Raw genomic sequence first — 27,981 nt, 5'->3', positions numbered from 1 at the left:
GACAGTTGACTATGAGGCTAGCTACAGGTTTTGCTGAGTCACCCCTGTGCTTTGCTGTGTTTACTCTGGGTCTTCCTGAAGCTGCTCTAGGTTTTGCTGAAGTTGCCACGCCCTTAGGCCTGTATCTTTTAACCTCATGCTGCATACTATCTACATTAGCTCTGGAAGGTACTGGAAAGTTTGCGTTCTCATTTGTGAGCATAATTGTGTGCCTTTCTGTAAGCTCGTATATCTGACAAATCTCAATGGCCTTGTTTAACGTTAAATCACTGTCTCGAAGCAAAATACTTCTCACTGTATTATTATTAACACCACACACAAGCCAGTCTTTTGTCAACTCATCTGTTAAATCACCAAATCTGCATGTTTTAGCCTATTGAAATAAGGCTGTTATATATGCTGTGAAAGTTTCACCAGGCTTTTGATCTCTTGTGTAAAATAAGTGTCTTTCCATTGTAATATTAATTTGGGTGTTACACATTTCTCTAACTTTATGTTTTGTGCATTCACAGTCTTCCCACATTTCAGCCAGTACCACAGAATGGTAGTTCTCCCCCTCCCCTGCAAACACAACAGGTGCATACACAAATGAATGCTCTCTTTCAATGGCTTCTGAACCAGCTAAATTAAGCAGAATAAATGCCTTTGTACATGTGTCTTCATCAGAAAAAGCAGCCTGTATGAAAATATTGTTTTCCTGCTCAAACACTCTCCAGTTTTCTGCAATATTGTTATCAAACACAAGTGGTGCAGGTCTGCAAAATCCTTCTGCCATGCCCACAAATTATAGTAAAACATAATGCAATTTTGGCCCTTGTAATTATGTATGAACATGCACACACACCAGGTACTTGTATTAATATTCAAATGTACAATAATCTGTTAGAAAGACTGTCTTTTTGAAATATTCTTTGAAATAACTGCACTTTGCAAACGAACTGCACTGTAATACTATAACTGCATTGTAATACTCTGCACACACTTGCCAACATTTTGCACACTTTGGATATTTTGAATAGATTTAGTTAATGCGAAAAAGTAGTACATAGCAAAAAATACTACCATTTTCCGTTTTTTATACACTTTATGTGATTTGGATATTGTTTCAAATGTTTTTGTAATTATTTTGAAAATTTGTATCAATATGTCACAGTTTTGAACATTTTGTTTAATTAAAAATTCATTTTGAGCATTCTGAGTGGTTTGTTTTATATTAGTTGTGAGAAAAATCATTTAAGCGAGTTTTAGTACCTGGAAATCATTTCTGACCTGTTTACAAGTCGTTTGAGCAGTAGGGATGATCCACTCTTCTATATTCTTCCATTTCTAACCACTTGCCTTATGGATGCAACTCTGAATCTCATTCTGACACCATGTCACTCGTCATGTACATCTAAAATAAGATGATGAGGCTTGGGTGTTCATTTATGTAGTTTGTTACATAAAAACACATCAGAATGGATAGCAGGAACATTAAACGTAAACAAACTAACTGGCTAACTACTACACACATGCATGCTATCACTCTAGCTACTGACTCAAAATGGCACCCTTGCTTACACGTGCTCAGTTACATGCACATGCCCACTGACTGGAATGCTTCTTGAAGGTATATCACACACTCTGATCTACAATACTACATCTGTTGGCATTAAAAAACACTGGTTCTTGTCAGGGACATATATCCAGGATCTCCAATTTTTGTGCTGGTGTTACTTCCTCTAGACTAACAAGGAGCCTGTGAACAGTTATGTGCCATGCTTCTCTTAAAAAACATTTTCATTTCTGTAAAGAAACCCCTAGTATGGTAATTTTTAAGGTTAGATTATACACACACACACACACACACACACACACACACACACACACACACTGGAAAACCTCTTTTGTTTATAGGCAGTTATGAGGCACTCAGTCAGGGAGGCCATTGAGGAGTCCACCCCCATTTTCAAACTGTCCCGTTGGGCTGTCTAGTTAAGTGGTTTGCTCAGAGCCACACAGTAGACAAATGAAGGCTGAAGAAATTGAACTCTGGATTGCAGGAAATGGCTTGCTATAACAGTTTATAGATTTCATCCTTTGCCTATATGCTGTTGTCAGGAATCGAACCAATGACCTCCTGCATTCCAACCCAGGGTCACTGCTTCTAGAATAATAATTTTACTTAATGCAGCTAAATCTTCACATTTACTTAAGATATGAATAATTGTGGCTTTTCTTATAGTAGCACAAAACAGGAAACTGGAAATCAACATTTCTACCTATATCTGAAAATTTGTGCTCATGTGTGTGTGCTTGTGTAAATGAAAAAAATAATACTAATAGTAATAATAATAATAATACAAGCTGTTCTAAATACAGGCTCAGAGATAAAAATATGTTACACAAAAAATACAATAGTCATTGTAGGTAAACCTTACAAATGTGATGGCATTTAACCTCCCTCTCCTCCTCTTTCTGACCCCCTTTCCTAAGTTGCATTGTTAGGACTTGGTATAATGGTTAAGTTATTTAACTCACAGTTGCAAGGTGCAGAGTTTGATTCTCACCTTTGAAAGGGAATTTGGCTAGGATTAAAATGGTCTGCAAGGGCAGCTAGCCTAGTACTTACCTCTGATACTAATAAAGCCAAGCATCAAATAATACAGTTTAAAATTGCAGCTACATACATAATGTATGCTTTGCATTTTAAGTAATTAAGATTTCATGCCAGTTTTATTTGTCCAATATCTTTGTTTTGTTAAATATTCTCTTGAATATTCTTACTAAATAATAATAAAGCACATTCACTTATTGCATGTGTTTTCATTTGGGTCTGTGTTCCTTATAACTTGCAGATGATGTGCATTACATGGCTGGCATTTTCCGTATTAAAGTGTTTGCCTTATTTTGTGTGTGTGTGTGTGTGTGTGTGTGTGTGTGTGTGTGTGTGTGTGTGTGTGTGTGTGTGTGTGCGTGTGTAATTTATGTCCCCTTGACTTGTATATGACATTCATTACACGGCTGGCATTTTCTGTATTAAAGTGTTTGCCTTAATGTGTGTGTGTTTGTGCTTGTGTGCGTGTGTGCGTGTCGGTGTGTGTGCGTGTGTGTGTGTGTGTGTGTGTGTGTGTGTGTGTGTGTGTGTGTGTGTGTGTGTGTCTGTGTGTATGTGAGTGATTTGTGTCCCTCTTGACTTGTATGTGACATTCATTACAAGGCTAGCATTTTCCATATTAAAGTGTTTGCCTTATTGTGTGTGTGTGGGTGTGTGGGATTTGTGTCCCTCTTGAGTTCTTTATACCATTCATTACAGGGCTGGCATTTTCCATATTAAAGTGTTTGCCTTAGTGTGTGTGTGTGTGTGTGTGTGTGTGTGTGTGTGTGTGTGTGTGTGTGTGTGTGTGTGTGTGTGTGTGTGTGTGTGTGTGTGTGTGTGTGTGTGTGTGTGTGTGTGTGTGTGTTTCTTGACTTGCATATGACATTCATTGCAGGGCTGGCATTTTCCATATTAAAGTGTTTGCCTTATCGTGTGTGTGTGTGTGTGCGTGTGTGCGTGTGTGCATGTGTGCGTGTGTGTGTGTGTGTGTGTGTGTGTGTGTATGTGTGTGTGTGTGTGTGTGTGTGTGTGTGTGTGCCCCTCTTGACATGTATATGGCATTTATTACAGAGATGGCATTTTCCATGGCATAGTGTTTGCCTTGTCCAGCAGGATGTGTGTATACCATGTGTCATCGGTTAAAGTGGGGCATGTGGACCATATTGCTAACTGCAGCCTGCTTGTGTCCACTGGAGATATTGCCTACAACACATATATACATGATGTATTCCATTACTGATCATATTCCATTATGTTTCCGAAGCATGACTGGAGTACTGGATATTATTACCGAGGCTGCAGATTTCATTTTCACACTTTACCACGAATGAGAGGCATGCCAAATCTGCCTCCAAAGCAATGGACAGAGGCACAAACGCAAATTTCAGCTCTCATGGATATGAAAGCAATTCAAAAGGTACCTACAAAGGAGCAAGGTCAAGGTTTTTACTCAAGACTATTTCTAGTACCAAGAAAAGACAAAGCCTGGAGACCCATTTTAGACCTCTCAATTCTAAACACATACATGGAGGTACCCAAATTCAAAATGTTCACACTACAGCAGCTTCTTCCCATGCTGGGCAAGGAGTCTTGGCCGGTAACGTTGGACCTCAAAGAGGCATACCTGCATGTCCCTATCAGACAAGATTGCAGAAAATATCTCAGATTTTTGGCAGGTACAATGCATTATCAATTCTCTGCATTGCCCTTTGGCTTATCTACTGCACCCAGAGTATTTATGAAATACCTGGCATCAGTAATTGCATACTGCAGACAACGAGGAATACAAATTTATCCATATCTGGACGACTGCCTGATCCAAGCAGACAGCAAGGACATTCTATTACAGCATCTGGCATTTGTGACAAAGCTGCTCAGTTGCCTAGGGTACACAGTAAACAAACAAGTCAAAGCTAATACCCTCACAACAGATAATATTCCTGGGTGCCAGCTTAAATACAACGGCCCAGATGGCTTACCTCACGCCAGACAAACAAAAACAATTGACTCAATACTTCAAACAGATGGCAACTTTTACCCAGCTCAGTGCAAGGAAAATCCTGCAGGCATTGAGGTTCATGGCATCCTGCATTCAACTAATCCCATATGCAAAGTGTATGGACTCAACACAGGCACAGCCTCGAAACAAGTATACCTCTCATTCCCAGCCTTCAAAAAGAGTTCCTATGGTGGGCTCAAGCATGTCAAATAAACAAGGGTCTTCCTTTTGTCTTACCTCCAGGAAACCAAATTATGACAACAGATTCTTCAGACTACACCTGGGGAGCACACATGGCAGGACAGTGCATACAGGGCAAATGGTCTGCAAAACAAATGCATCTACACATCAACCAAAAGGAGATGCTTGCTGTGCCAAATGAACTGACAGCCTTCAAGGACCTCTTGCATCCAGGACAACTACTAATAAGGACAGACAACACCACAGTTATGTGGTACATAAACAAACAGGGAGGAACACACTCCTACCCTTTATGCAGACAGGCAATGACCTTGTGGAACACAACATTGACTTACCAAGTGCAACTGCAAGCACAAATCCTGCCAGGAAAAGAAAACATATTGGCAGACGAATTAAGCAGAAATATGGCAGATCCTCATGAGTGGAGACTGCACCCACACGTATTTTCAATGATAACTCAAAGGTGGGGATGCCCAGACATAGATCTATTTGCCTCCCCCCAACAACTGCCAACTACAGAAATTTTGCACAAGGACTTATTATTCTCTAGCCTGGAAAGTGGACGCCCTATCATTCATTTGGACAGCATTGACAGTCTATGCCTTCCCACCACTACCTCTATTGACCAACGTATTACTGAAAGTCAGATCAGAGAGACCACAAATGATCCTCATTGCTCCGGACTGGCCACGTCAGCACTGGTACCCATTACTAAGGAACTTGGCTCACAGCCCTCCATGGATCTTATCGCAATTCCCACTTCTGTTGACCCAGCAAAACTCTCAGATCCTTCACAGTCAGCTCAGGACTTTAAATTTAGCTGCATGGAGGATACCTTGAATTATCAATCATCACTTCTCTCAAAGGACATCCTGAATGTCATTTTGGAGGCCAGGAGGCCCAGCACCAGAAAAACTTACTCAGACAAATGGAAAAGATTTTGTGCATGGAACCAGGCTAAAGGCCAAAATCCTTGGACAACAAACATTCCTCAAATCCTGCAATACTTAACTGAGATGCTACACAAAGGCCTTTCTTTCTCATCCATTAAGATCCATGCTTCAGTCATTTCAGCTCAGTATAATACGGATCCTCCCATATCCTCACACCCTTTACTAAGGCAGTTTCTCAGAGGAGCTAAAAATATAAGATCCCCCAGGAAATCCCCAACACCAGCTTGGGACCTCAACTTCGTTTTAGAAAAATTAACACTGCCTCCTTTCGAACCAGCATTCTCAGCAGAACTACAATACTTGTCATGGAAAATAGCTCTGTTGCTGGCTATCACCTCAGCATGCAGGGTTTCAGAACTACAGGCACTTATGGTAGTGGAACCTTTCATCATTTTCCATCAGGACAGAGTCTCTTTATGAACTAACCCTACCTTTATGCCAAAGGTAGAATCCAGTGTGGCTTTGAATCAGACCATTCATTTACCCACCTTTTATCCAAACTCCCAGAATAAAGGAGAAAGACTCCTTCACTCTTTGGACATTCACAGACAGCTACGTTACTATTTAGATAAGACAAAGACCTTCAGAAAAAACTGACCAGCTCTTTGTATCCTATGCTGCAGGTTCACAAGGACAGGCTATTTCAAAACAGACCATCTCCAAATGGATAGCACATTGTATCCGCTTTTGCTACTCACACCATGGGAAAGCAGTGCCTGTTAATATTAGGTCCCATTCTACCAGGGCTACAGCAACCTCAGCAGCCTTTCTCAGGGGGGTTCCAACCAAAGACATTCTGGAGGCAGCTACTTGGAGTTCAGTGCACACCTTTACCAAACACTACCACCTTCCATTATACTCAAAAACCAGAGCTGGTTTTGCCACTGCAGTTCTGCAGGGCATCCTAGCTTCACCTAACCCAGTTTAGTACCAGCCACCCATCCATAGCTTTGGGATTCAACCCAGGTGTGATGACTGCAGCAGTATAACACGATGAACATAGTACAGTTTCGTACCTACCATAAATGTAGATGTTCGAGTGTGTATACTGCTGCAGTCCAGGTTACCCTCCCACCATCCCCTCTACATACCAGGGTGTTAGTTATAATTCCATGTGCATCAATCAACTGGATGCTTGTCTATATGGTGTATTTGCTTACAGCTAGAACTTTTGTTTAACTACTAAGGTATTTTTGCATAGTTATTTGTATTGCCTTCCTAGTTGGGGACACCTGACATCTGGGGCAAGAAAAACTGAAGAAAATGGCGTTGGCTGCCTCTTTTATACCCCTGTCGCACTGACATCAGGGAAGAAGCGACGACAACCGACGCCGGACCAGGACTTTGGGATTCGACCGACTGCGGGACCGCCTGACGGCAGATAACCCAAGTGTGATGACTGCAGCAGTATACACACTCGAACATCCCTTGGTAGGTACAAAACTGTACTTTTTGCTGAGTCACCCCTGTGCTTTGTTGTGTGTACTCTGGGTCTTCCTGAAGCTGCTCTAGGTTTTGCTGAAGTTGCCACGCCCTTAGGCCTGTATCTTTTAACCTCATGCTGCATACTATCTACATTAGCTCTGGAAGGTACTGGAAAGTTTGCTTTCTCATTTGTGAGCATAATTGTGTGCCTTTCTGTAAGCTCATATATCTGATAAATCTCAATGGCCTTGTTTAACATTAAATCACTGTCTCAAAGCAAAATACTTCTCACTGTATTATTATTAACACCACACACAAGCCAGTCTTTTGTCAACTCATCTGTTAAATCACCAAATCTGCATGTTTTAGCCTATTGAAATAAGGCTGTTATATATGCTGTGAAAGTTTCACCAGGCTTTTGATCTCTTGTGTAAAATAAGTGCCTATCCATTGTAATATTAATTTGGGTGTTACACATTTCTCTAACTTTACATTTTGTGCATTCACAGTCTTCCCACATTTCAGCCAGTACCACAGAATGGTAGTTCTCCCCTCCCCTGCAAACACAACAGGTGCATACACAAATGAATGCTCTCTTTCAATGGCTTCTGAACCAGCTAAATTAAGCAGAATAAATGCCTTTGTACATGTGTCTTCGTCAGAAAAAGCAGCCTGTATGAAAATATTGTTTTCCTGCTCAAACACTCTCCAATTTTCTGCAATATTGTTATCAAACACAAGTGATGCAGGTCTGCAAAATCCTTCTGCCATGCCCACAAATTATAGTAAAACACAATGCAATTTTGGCCCTTGTAATTATGTATGAACATGCACACACCAGGTACTTGTATTAATATTCAAATGTACAATAATCTGTTAGAAAGACTGTCTTTTTGAAATATTCTTTGAAATAACTGCACTTTGCAAACTAACTGCATTGTAATACTCTGCACACACTTGCCAACATTTTGCACACTTTGGATATTTTGAATAGATTTAGTTAATGCGAAAAAGTAGTACATAGCAAAAAATACTGCCATTTTCCCTTTTTTATACACTTTATGTGATTTGGATATTGTTTCAAATGTTTTTGTAATTATTTTGAAAATTTGTATCAATATGTCACAGTTTTGAACATTTTGTTTAATTAAAAATTAATTTTGAGCATTCTGAGTGGTTCGTTTTATATTAGTTGTGAGAAAAATCATTTAAGCGAGTTTTAGTACCTGGAAATCGTTTCTGACCTGTTTACAAGTCGTTTGAGCAGTAGGGATGATCCACTCTTCTATATTCTTCCATTTCTAACTGCTTGCCTTATGGATGCAACTCTGAATCTCATTCTGACACCATGTCACACGTCATGTACATCTAAAATAAGATGATGAGGCTTGGGTGTTCATTTATGTAGTTTGTTACACAAAAACACATCAGAATGGATAGCAGGAACATTAAACGTAAACAGACTAACTGACTAACTACTACACACATGCATGCTGTCACTCTAGCTACTCACTCAAAATGGCACTCTTGCTTACATGTGCTCAGTTACATGCACATGCCCACTGACTGGAATACTTCTTGAAGGTATATCACACACTCTGATCTACAATACTACATCTGTTGGCATTAAGAAACACTGGTTCTTGTCAGGGACATATATCCAGGATCTCCACTTTTTGTGCTGGTGTTACTTCCTCTAGACTAACAAGGAGTCTGTGAACAGTTATGTGCCATGCTTCTCTTAAAAAACATTTTCATTTCCGTAAAGAAACCCCTAGTATGGTCATTTTTAAGGTTAGATTATGCACACACACACACACACACACACACACACACACACACACACACACACTGGAAAACCTCTTTTGTTTATAGGCAGTTATGAGGCACTCAGTCATGGAGGCTATTGAGGAGTCCACCCCCATTTTCAAACTGCCCCGTTGGGCTGTCTAGTTAAGTGGTTTGCTCAGAGCCACATAGTAGACAAATGAAGGCTGAAGGAATTGAACTCTGGATTGCAGGAAATGGCTTGCTATAACAGTTTATAGATTTCATCCTTTGCCTATATGCTGTTGTCAGGAATCGAACCAATGACCTCCTGCATTCCAACCCAGGGTCACTGCTTCTAGAATAATAATTTTACTTAATGCAGCTAAATCTTCACATTTACTTAAGATATGAATAATTGTGGCTTTTCTTATAGTAGCACAAAACAGGAAATTGGAAATCAACATTACTACCTATATCTGAAAATTTGTGCTCATGTGTGTGTGCTTGTGTGTACGAAAGTAAAATAATACTAATAGTAATAATAATAATAATACAAGCTGTTCTAAATACAGGCTCAGAGATAAAAATATGTTACACAAAAAGTACAATAGTCATTGTAGGTAAACCTTACAAATATGATGGCATTTAACCTCCCTCTCCTCCTCTTTCTGACCCCCTTTCCTAAGTTGCATTGTTAGGGCTTGGTATAATGGTTAAGTTATTTACCTCACAGTTGCAAGGTACAGAGTTTGATTCTCACCTTTGAAAGGGAATTTGGCTAGGATTAAAATGGTCTGCAAGGGCAGCTAGCCTAGTACTTACCTCTGATACTAATAAAGCCAAGCATCAAATAATATAGTTTAAAATTTCAGCTGCATACATAATTTATGCTTTGCGTTTTAAGTAAGAAAGATTTCATGCCAGTTTTATTTGTCCAATATCTTTGTTTTGTTAAATATTCTCTTGAATATTCTTACTAAATTTCAATAATAAAGCACATTCACTTACCGCATGTGTTTTCATTTGGGTCCGTGTCCCTTATAACTTGCAGATGATGCGCATTACAGGGCTGGCATTTTCTGTATTAAAGTGTTTGCCTTATTTTGTGTGTGTGTGTGTGTGTGTGTGTGTGTGTGTGTGTGTGTGTGTGTGTGTGTGTGTGTGTGTGTAATTTATGTCCCCTTGTCTTGTATATGACATTCATTACATGGCTGGCATTTTCTGTATTAAAGTGTTTGCCTTAATTTGTGTGTGTGTGTGTGTGTGTGTGTGTGTGTGTGTGTGTGTGTGTGTGTGTGTGTGTGTGTGTGTGTGTGTGTGTGTGTGTGTGTGTGTATGTGTATGTGAGTGATTTGTGTCCCTCTTGACTTGTATGTGACATTCATTACAAGGCTAGCATTTTCCATATTAAAGTGTTTGCCTTATTGTGTGTGTGTGGGTGTGTGGGATTTGTGTCCCTCTTGAGTTCTTTATGCCATTCATTACAGGGCTGGCATTTTCCATATTAAAGTGTTTGCCTTATTGTGTGTGTGTATGTGTGTGTGTGTGTGTGTGTGTGTGTGTGTGTGTGTGTGTGTGTGTGTGTGTGTGTGTGTGTGTGTGTGTGTGTGTGTGTCCCTCTTGATTTGCATAAGACATTCATTGCAGGGCTGGCATTTTCCATATTGAAGTGTTTGCCTGGTGTGTGCATGTGTGCGTGCGTGTGTGTGTGCATGTGTGTGTGTGTGTGTGTGTGTGTCCCTCTTGACATGTATATGGCATTCATTACAGAGATGGCATTTTCCATGGCATAGTGTTTGCCTTGTCCAGCAGGATGTGTGTATACCATGTGTCATAGGTTAAAGTGGGGCATGTGGACCATATTGCTAACTGCAGCCTGCTTGTGTCCACTGGAGATATTGCCTACAACACATATACATGGTAGTGTATTCCATTACTGATCATATTCCATTATGTTTCAGCATGACTGGAGTACTGTGCTTCAAAGCATATGAGGACATGTTGTGGCTTGCATGCACCACCCTATTGACTACCCATCATCTGTGTCATCTGGTTACATTATTTGCATTGCACACATAAGTGATCTTTATGCACATTGTATTGATCAGCATGATGTGTATGCTGTGCTTCATAGTGTTTAGTGGCATAGCACTGTGCTTCATAGTGTTTAGTGGCATGACCCTGTGGTTCATAGTGTTCAGTGGCATGACCCTGTGCTTCATAGTGTTTAGTGGCATGATGCTGTGCTTCATAGTGTTCAGTGGCATGACCCTGTGCTTCATAGTGTTTAGTGGCATGATGCTGTGCTTCACAGTGTTTAGTGGTATGACACTGTGCTTCATTGTGTTCAGTGGTATGACTCTGTGCTTCATAGTGTTTAGTGGCATGATGCTGTGCTTCGTAGTGTTTAGTGGTATGACACTGTGTTTCATAGTGTTTAGTGGTATGACCCTGTGCTTCATTGTGTTCAGTGGTATGATGCTGTGCTTCATAGTGTTTAGTGGCATGATGCTGTCCTTCATAGTGTTTAGTGGTATGACACTGTGGTTCACAGTGTTTAGTGGTATGATGCTGTGCTTCATTGTGTTTAATGGCATGATGCTGTGCTTCACAGTGTTTAGTGGTATAGTGTTTAGTGGCATGATCATAGTGTTCAGTAGCATGACCCTGTGCTTTGTAGTGTTTAGTGGCATGATGCTGTGCTTCATAGTGTTTAGTAGCATGACGCTGTGCTTCATAATGTTCAGTGGCATGGTGTGACTGTGTTGCATTGCTCACTGCAGTCTTTATGTGTCAACTGCTATATTAGCTACACATTATATACGTGTATTGCATTCCCCTTACACAGATCATTGTACTTCTCCAGTGTAATTTTCACAAGATGTATAAATATGCTGTTTGTCACCTTTATCTATAGTTTCTGTATTTCTTACTACGTTAAAGTCAGTTATTATATTATCCTGCTGGACAGTATGCAACTGGCATGTCCATGGAATGAATGCTTCTGAACTTCCTGCTCAGTCAGGCTGGAGGGAAAAATACTTGATGTGTTTTTCCCTATTTTGCATGTACACATTTGCATTGAAGTACAGGTTATAGTATTTTTCCAGATAGTGCCATTCAAGCATGGACTGTGATATACAATGTGTTATACAGTCACTGGCAAATCGTCACACAATGTTTCTGCTGCTGTATGTGTGCTGTACAAAAACAATCTCCAGGCAGCTGCACACTGAGTACTCTCTCCTATGTTCCTTCCTGCTTCAGTCATATCCTCCTTTTGTACCTCTGATTTTACATGTACACAGTGCATTCACATAGGTGTCATTATGTTAACATTGTGCTGTACTCTTGGCTGTTGAATCTGACTTTCTCATCCTTCCATAATTTAGACCCCCTGCCTCCCAAAACTGAGAGCTGTTCTAGAAAATGGCCCATGCTTCTGTGGCTTATGGTTATTTTTAGATGGCAGATACATTTGTTAGTGGTAAGAGGGAGAGGGATTTTATGTAATTTATGCAACAAATGTTACATTATTTATTTTTTTAGAAAGTTTTAACTTTTGTACGTATGATGATATCAAGAAACATTAAATAACTCCCTTTTACTTTCAGGTACCAGAAACCTTTGAAGATGTTGCTGTTGAGTTTTCAAGGGAAGAATGGAAGATGCTGAGTGATCAGAAAAAAGAACTGTACAAGGAAGTGATGTCACAGAACTATGAGCACATGGTATCACTAGGTAAGGGGGGGATCATACTAGAGCTACACAAGGAACTAATGTCATAGTACTTTGAGTGCATGGTGTTAGTAGGTAAGGAAGGAGGAATCATACCGGAACTACACAAAGCAGTGATAAGAAATAACTATGAGCATATGGTATCAGAAGGTAAGGTGGACTTCACACCAGAGCTAAGAAAGAAGTGGTGTCATAGAGCTCAGCACAATGCTACTAGTTAAGTGAATATTATAACAGAGCAACACAAGGTAGTGATGTCACATAACTGTGAGGACATTTGTATCATTAGGTAAGGGGTACATAGGGGGTACATACCAGAGCTACACAAGGAAGGGATGTCTCAGAACTATGAGCACATGGTGTTAGTAGGGAAACAGAAGTAATACCAGAGCTACACAAGAAAATAAAACCTCAGAACAACAAGCACATGGTGTCAGTAGCTAAAGGGGGATTATAACAGAGCCATAGAAAGAAGTGATGTCACAGAACTACAAGCACATGGCATCTGCAAGTAACCAAGATGGTCCCAAAGGCAGGAGGTGAAAGTGCAGAATTCTGAGCATATGGTGTCCGTACATTAAGGGGAATTGTGTCAATGTTAAACATGGAATCTATGTCACAGAACTACAGGCACATGGTATCAGTTCTTAGATAATGGTTCCTGACTTAGCAAATGATGATAGTAACACAATATTCTCATTGCTCTGTAAGTTAGAGTGATGGTCCCAGGGATATACAGGCTGATACAGTATGCTAGGATGATGGTCCCAGGGATACACAGACTGACACAGTATGCTCATAGCTCTGTAAGTTAGGGTGATGGTCCCAGAGATACACAGACTGACACAGTATGCTCATAGCTCTGCAAGTTAGGGTGATGGTCCCAGGGATACACAGACTGACACAGTATGCTCATAGCTCTGTAAGTTAGGGTGATGGTCCCAGAGATACACAGACTGACACAGTATGCTCATAGCTCTGTAAGTTAGGGTGTTGGTCCCTGGGATACACAGAGAAGTGATGGCGTAAAACTCTTGATTATGTTGTTCTCTTTGGTAAGGGAGATGTTTCAAGTTCTGTACAGGGAATTGCTGTGAAAATCTTCTATGTTCCTGACTTTTGGATTGGTTGGGAATTTGTATTTGGCCTGTATGATGTCATTGTATGCCATGTGTTCCAAAATCAGTGATATACATCAGGAGGACCTGTTATGGGCATACTTTGGCCCAGCAGCTGTTTGTTAGTTCTACAGTCTCATAGTAATGCATGCCTGTCTTGTGTTAAAACTTCTGAAAGATGCCTTCATAGAATGAAACTGGTGAGCATTTACCCATCTTCTTATGTTACATTTTCACAAATCTAATCTTGGCCAGAGACTTATGTTCATGAATTTTGCACCAGGTATGGCATATGTGGTTGTATGATTTTATGAAGGTAAAAATAAAATCACATCTGTTGCAAAGTTTGTTGCCTGGGCACATGGCTGTTAGATGTTTGCACAAATCATTCTACCAGCCCATTGATGGTGGGATGCAGATTTAAATTACTTGACTCCAGTTTGTTACGTGAAGGTCTTCCACTTTATTGATATAATTTGTATACAGTTTATACAGCTTGTTCTTCTTTTGCATGTAATACCATTAGTATAGGGACTGACTTTTCTGAGGTGCTTCAGTCTTTGGAGGCAGCCTGTTATAGTCTGGAATGTACAGCCACTGCTAGAAAGAACAGTGTCTGTGAAGACTGTTGGAAGTTTATATGAATGTGCCAACATGGCATGTTATATAAATGTGCCACCATGGCATATGAATGTGCCATCATGGCATGTTATCTGAATGTGCCACCACGCTTTATGAATGTGCCACCATGGCATGTTATGTGAATGTACTGCCATGGTATGTTATATGACTGTGCCATCATGACATGTTATATGAATGTGCCACTATGGCATGTTATCTGAATGTGCTAACATGGCATGTCATACGAATGCGCCATCATGGCATATGAATGTGCCATCATGGCATATGAATGTGCCACCATGGCATGTTATCTGAATGTGTCACCATGGCATATGAATGTGCCATCATGGCATGATGCATGAATGTGCTGCCATGCCATGTTATATGAATGTGCCCCCATGGCATATGAATGTGCCACAATTGGCATGTTGTATAAATGTGCTGCCATGGCATGTTACATGAATGTGCCACCGTGGCCTGTCATATGAATGTGCCACTGTGGCATGGAAGGCCATGCCTAGCATTTGCTAATGTTCATTAGTGAAATATTCTATCATTAAACTTTTGACAGGAAACGATGTACTGATCTTGGCAGAACTGATTATACAAATATGCAAGGAAACTATATACAGCTATTGTACAAGAGGGTCAGGAAGCAGTGGATGAGGTTGTTTATTGATCCACATGTAGCTGCACTCCAGGGAGGTCAGGATATGGTGGAAGAGGCACTTCAGTGGGTGTTACTCCAGCTACATTATTCAAACCATCTCAGGAACAAGTGAACAAGACCCTTAGATGGCCATTGGTTCAGAGACCAAGACTCTTAGATGGCCATTGGTTCAGAGACAGTTACCCATCAAGAGGATCAGGAAGTATTGAGGAAACCCTTTGGTTGATTCCTATGCCTGATGACACATTCTGCCATACCTTTGTCATCTTATAAATTCTACCAAACATTTATTAACTGTCCTCTAAGGCTCTATGTGGTTAAACATTTGTTGTGTCATCCTCAGAGATGCATAGAGTTGTTGTGTCTTTCGGCTTTTCCCGGTTAGGGGTCGCCAGAGCGGAACTCCGGTCCGCTAATGATTGGCAGTAGATTTTTGCCGGGCCTGATGCACAACCTTCAACGAAGGAACGCCCATTCACGCATGTCGCCACACAGAAGACGCTCTAACTGAGAATCGAACGGGGCAACATAACATTTTCTATTTTTTTCCCTTCTCACAACCCATAAATTAGGATTAGTGGTGGGTGTTAGATCATATATGTAGGACCAGTTGTTCAGCTGGTGCATCCACTACCAATACATCCCCCTCCCAAGGGGGACATGGCACCCCTAGTTTGAAAGTGCTGAATAGTGTGTCTCCACTCCCATAGTGGAGGACTTTGAATTCTACTCCTATCTCTTCATACTCCACAAGGAAATGAGGCTCCCTGACTAGTTCTGGACCACACTGCCTTTGGTCGTCATGCTGAATTGTGTGAAGTTCAAGTCTCTATAAATCTTTCAGTCCCACCGTTATGTTTCTTACGGAGAAGTGCTTGATAGTTTTGATAAAATTGGAATGCATGTACTGTAACACCGGATACCTTGGGCTAAGCAAGGAGTTCCTGTACTTTCATTTGTGTTTACATCACTACCCATACAGGATTCCATGTGGCCTGCCATGTGCTGTGCAAGAGCAGGGTTCGTGAATACCTACATTAAGTACTGTGCACACTATAGTGTGCTCTATGTGCTATTTTGTATTTAGTGCAGAGCCTCAAATCAAGGGTAAACTGCAGAATATACTAAAGAAAGCATAAGTAGCCAAATTATATGCTAACGAACTAATCCAACATGATGAAACTATTCGGGGCTGTATAAAGTAATCATGTAGAGTCAGTGCTCCCTTTTGCCCTGAAATCCAAAACTCTTTGGGATACAGACACGATTATTCTTAGGGGGACAAATTCAGAATTGCTGGTGCCATCATTACCCTGTATAAGCAACAGGCTTTAATTCAAGGCACTGCTGCTCCTGCTGCCAGACCACAGCCAAGAAGGAGAAAGGTATGGAGCCCCCACCCCATTTCACTTATCATGGACTGCATGACACACAAGTTGTAGAGCAATATCAGACGCACAGGGAAGGGCTACAGGAAATATGCAGCCTCTACTGCCCTCCCCTGAGAAATCGTGAAAAAAACATCCTATAAGTTCAAACAGAATTATTATTAGTACTAATGGTAATAGTAATAATAAACAGAAAATGACCAAAAGTGGAGAATCAGTAGTTTATTAAAACTTTCAAAACACTCCTGGTTCTTCAGCAAAGCTTTCAAGGGAGTAAGAAAATCACAGAGAAAGCAGTAAGTAAATACGGCTGTAATTAACACCACCCAATTATAAGACACCTAGTTAAGAAAATATTTCTAATTAATTTCCTTGTTAAGCCGGAGAGACATTAAGTTTTAATAATTTAAAATGATTATCATGTCTTTACATAACAAGATAGGACTCCTGGTCTAAAATCCTTGCTATATTATGTTGTGCATTGGTAGATTTCACCCCACAGCCTCAATGCAGGCTTCTGTTTTTGTCTTCCTGTAATCCCAGATGTTTCTCTTATGGGCTGATGGGTACACCTGGAGAGCTTCCCAGTGCAGGGTGCCTAAGGTAATTGGTGACTGCAGAAATTACACCTGACCAAGTTGGAGTCATGTGTAGTCTTCAGACCTGACCAGGTTGGAGTTGTATGTAGTCTTCAGACCTGACCAGGTTGGAGTCATGGGTAGTCTTCAGACCTGACCAGGTTGGAGTCGTGTGTAGTCTTCATATAGATGAGGGTCATATTACAGCAGAACCATGTTTGGCATCTACTTTTCTGAAGTACAAGCCCATACCAAAGGACTGTGACTAACAAAGTTTGCTGATGACTGCAAGCTAAGACCAGTCATTGAATCCACAAAAGACTTGGCCATCCTACAGGAAAGTTTTCCCAAGTACATTACTAGAGCTAAAATCATAGACTGAAACTAAATGCTAAAAAATATATTATTGTATCCTTTGGGGAGTCATCTGGTCTGAGGAGCTTCCACATTTCATGATACACCCCTAAGAGCTGATCCAGTTGTACGGGATTTGGGAACTTAAGTGGACAGTGACCTAATTTTCAACCAACATGTGTCCATCATTATAAGAAAGCCCTTCTACATTGCACAGCTTATAAACAATGGGAGTGTGTGTAGCTCTAGGGATGTCATTGCACCAATTTACTTAGCTCTTATTGGACAATCATTGAGTGTAATGTCCACTTTAACATGTATCTGTCCAGACACGTGCAACAATGCCCACAAAAGTACCTTACTGAAAGGATGCAAGGCCTAAACAATGTATCATACATGGACAGGCTCAAATCTCTGTCACTATATTTGGCATTCTACAGACTGCTAAGAGATGACCTGTGTCTGACATACAAGGCATCCTCTGACCCAGTACTAATGTCATTTGACTTGCTGACGTGCACTAAATCCATCAGAAAAACTCTTGTCTAGGGATCTAAATGTCTTCTGCAATATCAAGAGAACAGTTTGGATAGAGAGTTTATATTGCAGAGGATGCCACTGCTCTGAAATAGACTCCCCATCCACATAATACAAAGCTCACGGATCTATGGGTGGGAAACAGAAAATGTTACCCCAGGACTTCCCCATGTACTACATATGAAAAGAAACAGCTCCTAAATGCTTTATCCCATGCATGGGTCTGTGCACATTATCTATGGTACGATCCCAGTTACCAGTATGATTATTGACCATGGGACGGTCTAGACCAATCTAGCATTGTGAGAAAGGTTAACCCAAGCAGAAAAAGGGGAAACTGGCCAGGCTTAAAATGGCCCACAAGGGCAGCTAGTCTAGTGCTTGCCTATGAACCTATTCGAGGTGGTGTTCTGAAGTTTTCAGTGATGGATTCATATTTTCATTTGGGTCTAAAGCTCAAAGAATTTTGGAAAGTAGTATTTAAGATTTTTTCTGTTTGGCATTTTGAGAAGAAATTGGAGATGAGTGTTGCATTGTTTGGATTTTATATCCCAGAAGTGATTTCCTTGTCTGACACCTCATTTTTTGGGATTCATTAACTCTTTGATTTTGCTTCCATTTTCCAACAGTATGTTTCTTATAGAGTTAATAAACCCAACTTTTGAGTAATGAATTTTAGTTTTCATCTTGCTCTGTTATCTGTTGGTGAAGATTTATGTCTCCAGTTCTTCCATTTTCTAAGCTATTAGACTTGCAGAGATATAGGAGAACTAGAACATCAAGGTCTCTAATGATGTGGTAGGTGAGGGACATATCAGCCCTCAGTCTATAAGATACGTAATGCTTCTATCCTTTCTAAATAGCTCAGGCCATTAAAGGACCACTATGGGGGAAAAAAATGAGAACACATTTTTATCTTTTCTTTAATTTCTACATTTTGCTGACCTGTACTCACCAGAATTTAGTAGTCACTACTAGTTTTATTTTGTTTGTAACCCTGAATGCCTTTCTGGGGGCAGACATCCTAAAAAGACTTTTTCTTCAAAAGCTAAATCTTCCTCATAATGCACTCTGATGACACAGTTGAAGAGATTACAATCCCCATGGTTGGACTGTCACATTGTAGTTCCAATCACTTAGAATGGAATAACTGAGAGGTACTGCTAATTTTGAGAAACCTCAATATCAGTATAACTTACTGATGTTCTTCGTGTTTCACTGTTGCAGTCATCACATTTGGGTTATCTGCTTGCAGTAGCCCTCAGTCGGCCTGATTATCAAAGTCTTGGGTACAGCTTTAGTTGCTGTCTCATCTTCCATGATGTCAGATAGTCAGGGATATAAAGCATGCAGCCGATGCTGTTACATAAGTCTTTCTTTCCTTGTGGTGCCCGAAGCAGAAGCAGTTCACAATTGCCGGTTGGCTGACTCCTGAAATTTTTGTTTTCAAGTTTCAGAACCGAAGTCTTCAACTAAAGCTAACAACCCCGTTGGGGAAACTTTGTCTTGCTCTTTACCGATGTCAATAAAAGTTAATAATTGCATTTCTTGTGGAAAGCAAATACCTCATAAAGATTTTCATCCATACTGTATTCCTTGCCTAGGCCCTGACCACGGCATACCTCGCTGTCGGTTTTGTGCCTTATTTAAATTTAACCAATGAACTATCCGTTGTTGGTATATTTACACTTCTAAATATTTCGGTTCTCTGTTCAATTATCCAGATATGTCTTCGGTAAGCCATCCGACTGCCAACATTCCGAAAAAACATAAAGATAAAGATAGAGACAGGCCGCCTAGGTCCAAAGCTGCCAACAACGCTACTCCTAAGCCAGTCGCCAGTTCACCCGTACTCAGTGAGGCACTTTCGCAGCCCCTGATACCCGCTACTTCAGATTCACAGGCCTCTACTGAGACCCATTCGGAGTTTGGTATGCCACGAGATGCTTCAACTGTGGAACCTGTGGATGTCTCTACCTTGGATGGGTCCGGAGACGCTGTGCAGGCACTGGCTTCTGAGGGTGTATTCAGGCCTACTGACTTACATATTAAACCAATGCCACCTTCTTCTTTAAGGCCTAAAACTCAAACCATGCCTAGAAAACCGATGCCCAGACTGCATGCTCAGGCCTCTATGCCTAAAAAACAAATGATAAGAATGGCTGAAGACCTTATTACTTTAGTCAGGGGAAGCCAACCCTCACCTTCTAAGAGACCTAGGAGTGAATTTGCTTATGATTCTTCTGATCAGGATTCTGAAATTTCTGTTTCTTCTGATGACCAGGATTTACCCTTATCTACCTATGAGGATTCTGATGCAGAGGACTCTATTCCCTCTGCTTCCCCTCCAGAGGATTTCTCTTTTGGTGAAACCTTGCATACTCTTAGGGAGCATTTCCGCTGGGAAAGCCAGGATTACTCTGATTCTAAAAAGAGGCTTAGGGATTTCTTACTCCTGCCTCAACACAGGCCTTTAGCTATCCCTCCTGTACTAGACATTGTTGATACAGCTCAAATGGTGCAGTGGTACATTGTTCTGACTCTAGTGTACAGGGTCCTGAGTTGGAGACTTGGCAGGGCAGATTACTTTGTTTTAAAGGTGGCCTAATGGTTAAGGTGTTTGCCTTACAAACACAAAGTGCAGGGTTTGAGTCTCACAAGGGATAATTGGCTAGGCTTAAAATGGCTCGCAAGGGCAGTTAGCTTAGTACTAACCTATGAACCTATGATGCCTTTTCGGAATCTAGCTTGGCCCCTGATTCTTTACCTCCTGCTCCCAGGAAACCTGATAGATATTACAGGGTTCCTGACTCTCACAAGTTGCTTCTTAAAAATCCTACTGCGGATCCTGAGACCATTTCACAGGGATGCAAGGGCATTAAGGCTACTACTGCCAAAAATCCTACCCCTTCTGATATAGACTCCAGGGCGCTGGAGAGATGGGGTAAGAAGGTATACACTTCTGCAACCTTGCCCATTAGGGCCTTAAACTATCAGTTTCACTTGTTAAAGTATCAGCAACATATTATTGGATTGCTTAAACAGAAAATTATGTTGATTCCTGACTGTGCTGAAAATAAAGATTTACAGGATTTAATGCATTCTGCTGAACAGGTTGGAAAACATACTTTGCAATGTGGTTTTGATTCATTTGAAGCATCTTGCAGGGCTGCTGTCACTGGGTCTGTACTTAGAAGGCATGCTTGGCTTAAGGACCAATCTTTGCCAGATCATGTTAAAGCTAAATTGTTGGATGTTCCCTTAAATCGGGACTGCCTTTTTGACAACAAAGCAGAAGAAGTTCTTAAAAAAATGGAGGAAAAAGCTAAATGCAAACTGTTAACGATTTCTGACAAGCACAGCCTCCAAGGTTTAGTAGGTATTGGCCCTCTAAGAATTGGTCCTTTCCTGCCTCTTCCAGGCCTTCTCAGTCCAAACCCAGAACAAGCAGAACCCCCAGGTTTCAGTCCCAAGGTACGCACAGGACTAAGCAGTGGGGGGCTTCCACTTCCAAATCAGGGAGTACTAAGACTTCCCCCTATAGTAAGCTGTCTCAATGACTTAACCTTAAAACTTCCAAGCACTTCTCAACTGCCTGCTCCTTTAGGGGGAAAGATTGCTCTGCAGGCCAAAAACTGGGAACTCATTACCCAGGACAAATGGGTTTTAAATATAGTTTCCCAAGGATACAGATTTCACTTCCAGATGTTACCAACTCCAAACGGTTGGCCAGATCTACCCCCACATCAGTGGGCAGAGGCTCAAAAGCTAGTACTCTCTCTCTTAAGCATAAAGGCTATTCCAACTGTACCACAAGAGGAAAAGGGACAAGGTTTTTACTCAAGACTTTTCCTGGTACCCAGAAAAGACAATTCATGGCGCCCTATCCTGGACCTATCCATCTTAAACATTATTTTGGTGATTCCAAAATTCAAGATGCTAACTCTTCACCAGTTGCTTCCTATGCTAGGCAAAGATGCCTGGTTGGCAACACTGAATCTAAAGGAAACCTACCTGCACATCCCTATCAGGGAGTCTTGCAGAAGATACCTACACTTCAAAGCAGGCTACATGCACTATCAGTTCTCTGCACTGCCCTTTGGCTTATCTACTACACCCAGGGTATTCACAAAGTGCCTGGCACCAGTCATTGCATTTTCAGGCAAAGTAAAACTCAAATATATCCATACCTGGATGATTGTCTAATTCAGGCAGAAAGCCAGGACATACTTTTGAATCATCTGGCATTTGTACAAATGGTGCTCACTTGTCTGGGATACACCATAAACGAAAAGAAATCTCATCTGGTACCCTGTCAACAAATTATATTCCTGGGAGCAAGCTTGAACACAACTTCCCAGATGGCTTTCTGCACACCAGAGAAACAAGTTCATTTGACAACTTATTTCAAACTAATGGCCACAAAGACCCTGCTATCTGCAAGGCAAATACTACAAGCCTTGGGGTTCATGGCCTCCTGCATTCTACTAATTCTATATGCAAGACTGCATATGAGGAAACTACAATGGTATCTAAAAAGCCTATGGTGTCAACAGTCTCAGGATCTAGAAGCAATGATTCCTATCATACGTTGCCTACAGTTAGAATTCCTTTGGTCGACAGAGGCCTGCCACCTAAACAAGGGACTACCATTTACTCTACCCCCTGCCGCCCAAACCCTAACAACAGATGCATCAGACTATGCACGGGGGGCTCACTTGGCAGGGAAGTGCATTCAGGGCAAATGGAGCCCAAGTCAAATGCACCTGCATATCAATCAAAAAGAAATGTTAGCTGTACAGAATGTGCTGACAGCTTTCAAGGACCACATTCTTCCAGGACAATTAATGGTAAAGATGGACAACACCACTGTTATGTGGTACATAAACAAGCAGGGGGGTACCCATTCCTACCCCCTCTGCAGACTAGCCATGGCTCTGTGGAACACAGCCTTGAGCTACCAAGTGCATCTACAAGCTCAATTCCTGCCAGGAAGACTAAATACACTGGCAGACGAACTAAGCAGAAATCTCATGGACCCACACGAGTGGAAACTGGAACCAAAGGCTTTCAACATGTTGATACACAAATGGGTGAGTCCAGATATAGACCTGTTTGCCTCTCCCCAGAACTACCAATTGGACAAATTCTGCACAAGGACTGCCTACAAACTAAGTTGGAAAGTGGATGCTCTGTCCTTCAGCTGGAAAAATCTATTAGTGTATGCCTTTCCCCCTCTGCCTCTCCTCTCCAAAGTGCTACTAAAGATCAAACAGGACAAACCAACCCTCAGTTCTGTCTCCTTACTCTTGTCATGTGAGTACCACTTTCAAAATACTATACATAATGTTACAAGATGATTTTAGCAGTCCTTAAAATACAGGATTCTAAGTATCCTTGAAGTTGTGCTCTGTACTATACACTTATTAGAATTCATATTGGCTACTCACAGATGTGGATATGTCTGCAAGCACATACTCTTTTTATTTCCGACAGATCTTTACATTACTATGCAGCCCTCAGTCTTGTTATCTCTCAGACAGCCCACTGATGTTACTTTATACTTTTCCTTACTATTGCTTTAGTTTGCACAGTTGTTGAAGTTTCCATTACACATTTTCTGATGCTATTCAATATATTCTTCTATAAGTGCAATGCAATACCTAGAGTTTACACTTTTCTGTCTGAATTCATGCCAACACTGCTTCCCCATCTACACTACTCCAACCTTTACTATTGACTACTAACAAAGATTTCTGACAGTTCCTTGAGAAATGACAAATAAGTGACTATCACAGGCAGCATGTTTTACACCACAATTAGTTTGACCTAGCAACAGTTTTAGTGTATCCTATTGAAATTCTATTAACCCCACCCCCAGTGTGTTTATTCATTGAAATTCTATTAACCCCACCCCCAGTGTGTTTATTCATTGAAATTCTATTAACCCCACCCCCAGTGTGTTTATTCCACAGTGCTCACCATCTCCCACTCAGAGCTGTCCTTATTTTGATTAATGTCTTGTAAGTCAGACACATAGCCACTGATTGTGACCACACAAAGCTGTAGCAGTAAAACACACTGATGATATCAGCTGGCAAATGCACAGGTAACATGCTTATGTCCCTGTAACCATGCTCCACACCTTTCTGCTACAACTACTGCACATACATAGACACATAGAGACACATACACATATACGCTGTAATGTAACACCCAAAAATGAGCTATTATGTATCTGTGCAACTACAACTGCAATCCCCATGGTCTAAACCAAGAGCCTCAAGTCATGCCAACACACTATCTCAATGCACCGTTAATTGTGAAAATTATTAACAAACACAAAACATTGACAGCAACTCCACACATGCACACAAATTAAGACATTTGGCATCACAAGGGGATTGTTTATACATTCCCAACACACACATGCACACACCACATGCTGTATAAAACTGATAATCACACTCATGAGTGCACATACACTGCACTTTCTGCAGCTTACACTACATTCCCACATCCATTTTACATATACAGCACCATAATCCTCTATCATAAAAAAATGAAAAGATGTGCCATCCAAAGAGTAAAATACTATTTATGTGATGTGAGCATCGTACAACATACCAGCATGACATTATCTATCCACTGCTAGCCATAATGCAGGTTAGGTAACAAAAACACATAAACACATTTCTCCATTATATTTGTTATCTATCCAACACATCCACAGAGAGTCAGACATACACACACACTATGCCACTGTGCCAGGTTCATAGGTTCATAGGTAAGTAATAGGCTATCTGCCCAAGGGCATTTATAAGCCTAGCCAAAGTGTGTTGGCTTTTGCTGCCCCCTTAGATTAGTTCCCTGTGTCTCTGTCCAGCAGAGCCACTGCAGTGATCCCCGGGGTAAATTTTCTGTTTCCCATCCACCCGTCAAGGTTTCTCTTGAAGAGTGCTAGTGAGGGACTCTGCCTGATGTATATTGCAATCTTGTTCCAAAGCATGGGGAGTCTCTGGGTCAGGAATCTATCCCTCCAGCACGTCTTATTTATCGTTGTGGTAAGGTTTATATCCCTAGAGCGTGTGGCTCTCAGCAATTTGTTTTTTTTAGGTGGAGCATATCTATCAATTCTGGGTTGGACATGCCTTGTATGTCAAGCAGAGATCACCTCTGAGTACACGGTATGCAACCAAGTACAGCTGGAGTTTCTTCAGTTGGGCTGCATAGGGCATCTGTTTGAGGCCAGTAATCCTCTTGGTGAGGTACTTCTGTGGTCTTTCCAGCTGTTGCACGAGTCTTGTAAGGTACATCCCAAATGGGGCATTGTACTCTATGATGGGTCTGATGAGTGATGAGTAGAGGGGCACAATAACCTCCTTTGATCTGGATGAGAACCCTTTTGAAATTAGGTGGGCCACATAGAAGGATTTTCTAACCACCTTGGCAATATGATTATCAAAGGAGAGATTACAATCTACTTTGGTTCCCAGATCCCTTATTACTTTTTCTGTATTTAGGGGACTACCACCTATGTGGTAGTTCGCGGGTACTTTGTTTTTTCTTAAGGGGATAACTATGCACTTTTTGGCATTCAGCTTGAGGCCATGATTTTGACACCAGGTATCTGTCTCAGTGAGACCATTCTGGAGGGTGTCTGTATCAGCCGGAGAATCAATTATGGCCCCTAGTTTGCGGTCGTCTGTGAACTTGGTCAGCCATAGTCCTCTTGTGCTTGCCTGTACCTCTGAGAAGTATATACCGAACAGGAGGGGGTCCCAGGACTGAGCCATGGGGGACGCCACTTGTAACTGGTTTAGAGTCGGACCTAGAGTCTGCAACTCTCACCATGTGGGTTCTCTCCATGAGCCAATTTGCAACCCATCTCGTGACATAGGGGTTAATGTTCAGGTTGGAGAGTTTGTCTATAATACCAGAATGGGGAATGGTGTCAAAAGCCTTTGCGAGATCTAGGTAGGCTGTGTGGCCCTCCTTACCCTCATCTAATGCCTTGGTAACTGTCTCAAAGAAGTCCACCAGGTTTAGGAGGAATGATCTGCCCTTAAAGCCAAACTGGGTGGGGTCCAAAGTTTGGAGTTTCCCAATGTCTCTGTTAATGAGTTCCATGATGATGCACTCCATAGCCTTGCAGACCAGGCTAGTCAGGCTTACAGGGCGATAGTTCCCGGGGTCCGTTGTGGCATTACCTTTATGAAGTGGGATAACTGTTGCTGTGCACCACTCTGTGGGTACGTAGCCTGTAGAAAGGCTGAGTTTGAACAGTGTGTTTAGGTGAAGGGTTAGTTAATTTTGGAGCTCTTGTAAGACACAGCCTGGGACACCGTTCGGTCCCATTGGGGCTGTGCTTTTGGCTTTGGATAGGGCTGTTTTAACCTGTGTGTCGGTGATTGCCTTACATTCTTCTGGTATAGTTATGGGTCCTTTAGGGGGTGAGAGGGGTGTGAAGTTTGCACTGAACCTGTCTGCCAAATGTTGGCAATATCAGTCGGTTCAGTGTATTTTGTGTCATTCTGCACCAACTCAGAGCAGATCTGAGAGTTTCCACTTAGGTTCTTGTCATAGCTAAAGAACGCTTTGTAGTTATCTTTAGAGTCCTTGGCAATTTTTCTTTCGAAGCTAGCCTTGGATGATTTAATGAGGGATCATAGTTTCTTGCTGATACTGATCAGGGATGTCTTTCCCTCTAGGGATTTTGCTGTTATCTGTACTAGTTTCCTCCTTCTATTGTAGAGCCTGTTTATGGCAGGGGTCCAGCAGACTGGTTTCCTTTTCTTGGAGGAGTGAGTATTGGTTTTACTTGTGATAGCATGATCCATGCATTCCTGCAGATGTCCATAGAGTGCCTTTATATAGGTTTCAGCAGCTTGGACAGCATTGTCCATTGGAGTGGGAGTAGTGAACCTTTCCACCTCAGTCTTAAGCAACGTGAAGTTTGTTTTTGCATTACTTAACTGTAAACTGCTTTTTCATACTGAGAGTTGTATTTTCTGTTTGCGATTGCTCTGTCCGAATGTTTATGTGCATTTTTGTCTGTTAAAAGCATTCTCTAGTCTGCTCCTTGATCTATTTAAAACTTTCATTTAGTGGCTACAGCTAGGAACTGTAATTTTTTCTCACCCACCCACCGTCCCTAGTGTTGTGTGTTTTTATACTTGGTGGCTTTGCAGTTGCCTGCCCATACTGTATATTTGATCTGTGACACTCCTCCCAGTATAGTGTCATTAGTTAACTCAATCTAATAGAGAACATTTGTGAAGGCCAACCCACTCAGATTCTTAATGTTGAATTAACTTCTGCTCCAGCTTTCTCCATTTCCACTTTACTGGAAAAAAAAATTCTAAGCTTGCTTCCCCCCTTTCCTGTGGCAGGTCAGATACGGGTTTGCTGTGTCCAGGACTGCTTGTGAGCTCCTAAGCTCTCCCCCCCCCCCCCCCACACTTAACTGAGGTTAAACTATTCCTGGTGCCATAAAGTCTGTTTTTCAAAATTTCCCTTGCAACTAGCCAGCTTTTTAGTTTTAGCACTCATCTGTTTCTTTGATCTCAGCACTTGGTCAGAACTCATTGTAAGCACTAAATAAGCTACAAATTACTACAGCACTCAACTTTCCTCACTTGTCTAGAGGAAAACAGTTTTTAGTACTTAATAAATAAGCACCTATTCAGGCATATCTAAAGGTCAGCTCCCGGTGTTTTCTCCTGTCTACCTGATGAATCTGGGCATCTTGAGACAATGCAGCAATTGCTTCATGTACACAGACAACCCTCTCCTCCTACCACCCAACACTATGACCTGTGAGAGATGCACTTATATAGCCAAACTGGAAGCAAAGCTCTCTTTACCAAAGACAGGCCTAGACAGTCAAGAGGAGAAGGTAAACACTTGCACCGCACCACACTCATCACATAGTCCCTCAAAACCTACACCACCAAAACACACACACAGAACCACAAAACACACACCTACATTCACGGAGGCTCTCTGTACTAATCTGCCCAAACAACAGAGACCTCCAAAGCAGAAATGC

At 41.4% G+C, this 27,981-nt stretch overlaps 1 protein-coding gene across 1 annotated transcript in view; it reads left to right on the top strand.

Moving 5' to 3' along the window:
• LOC122815137 (zinc finger protein 506-like) overlaps nt 1-27,981 on the top strand; it is a 171,809-nt gene that overhangs the window by 72,937 nt on the left and 70,891 nt on the right. Inside the window, exon 2 of the mRNA XM_044087390.1 lies at nt 12,541-12,667. Within this exon, the coding sequence (XP_043943325.1) occupies nt 12,541-12,667 (127 nt within the window). The remainder of the gene's footprint in view (nt 1-12,540; nt 12,668-27,981) is intronic.

Source organism: Protopterus annectens, chromosome 11.part0 (genome assembly GCF_019279795.1).
Source record: "Protopterus annectens isolate FY-2018-M chromosome 11.part0, PAN1.0, whole genome shotgun sequence".
NCBI lineage: Eukaryota > Metazoa > Chordata > Ceratodontiformes > Protopteridae > Protopterus > Protopterus annectens.
This window is presented reverse-complemented; position numbering and strand designations above follow the sequence as displayed.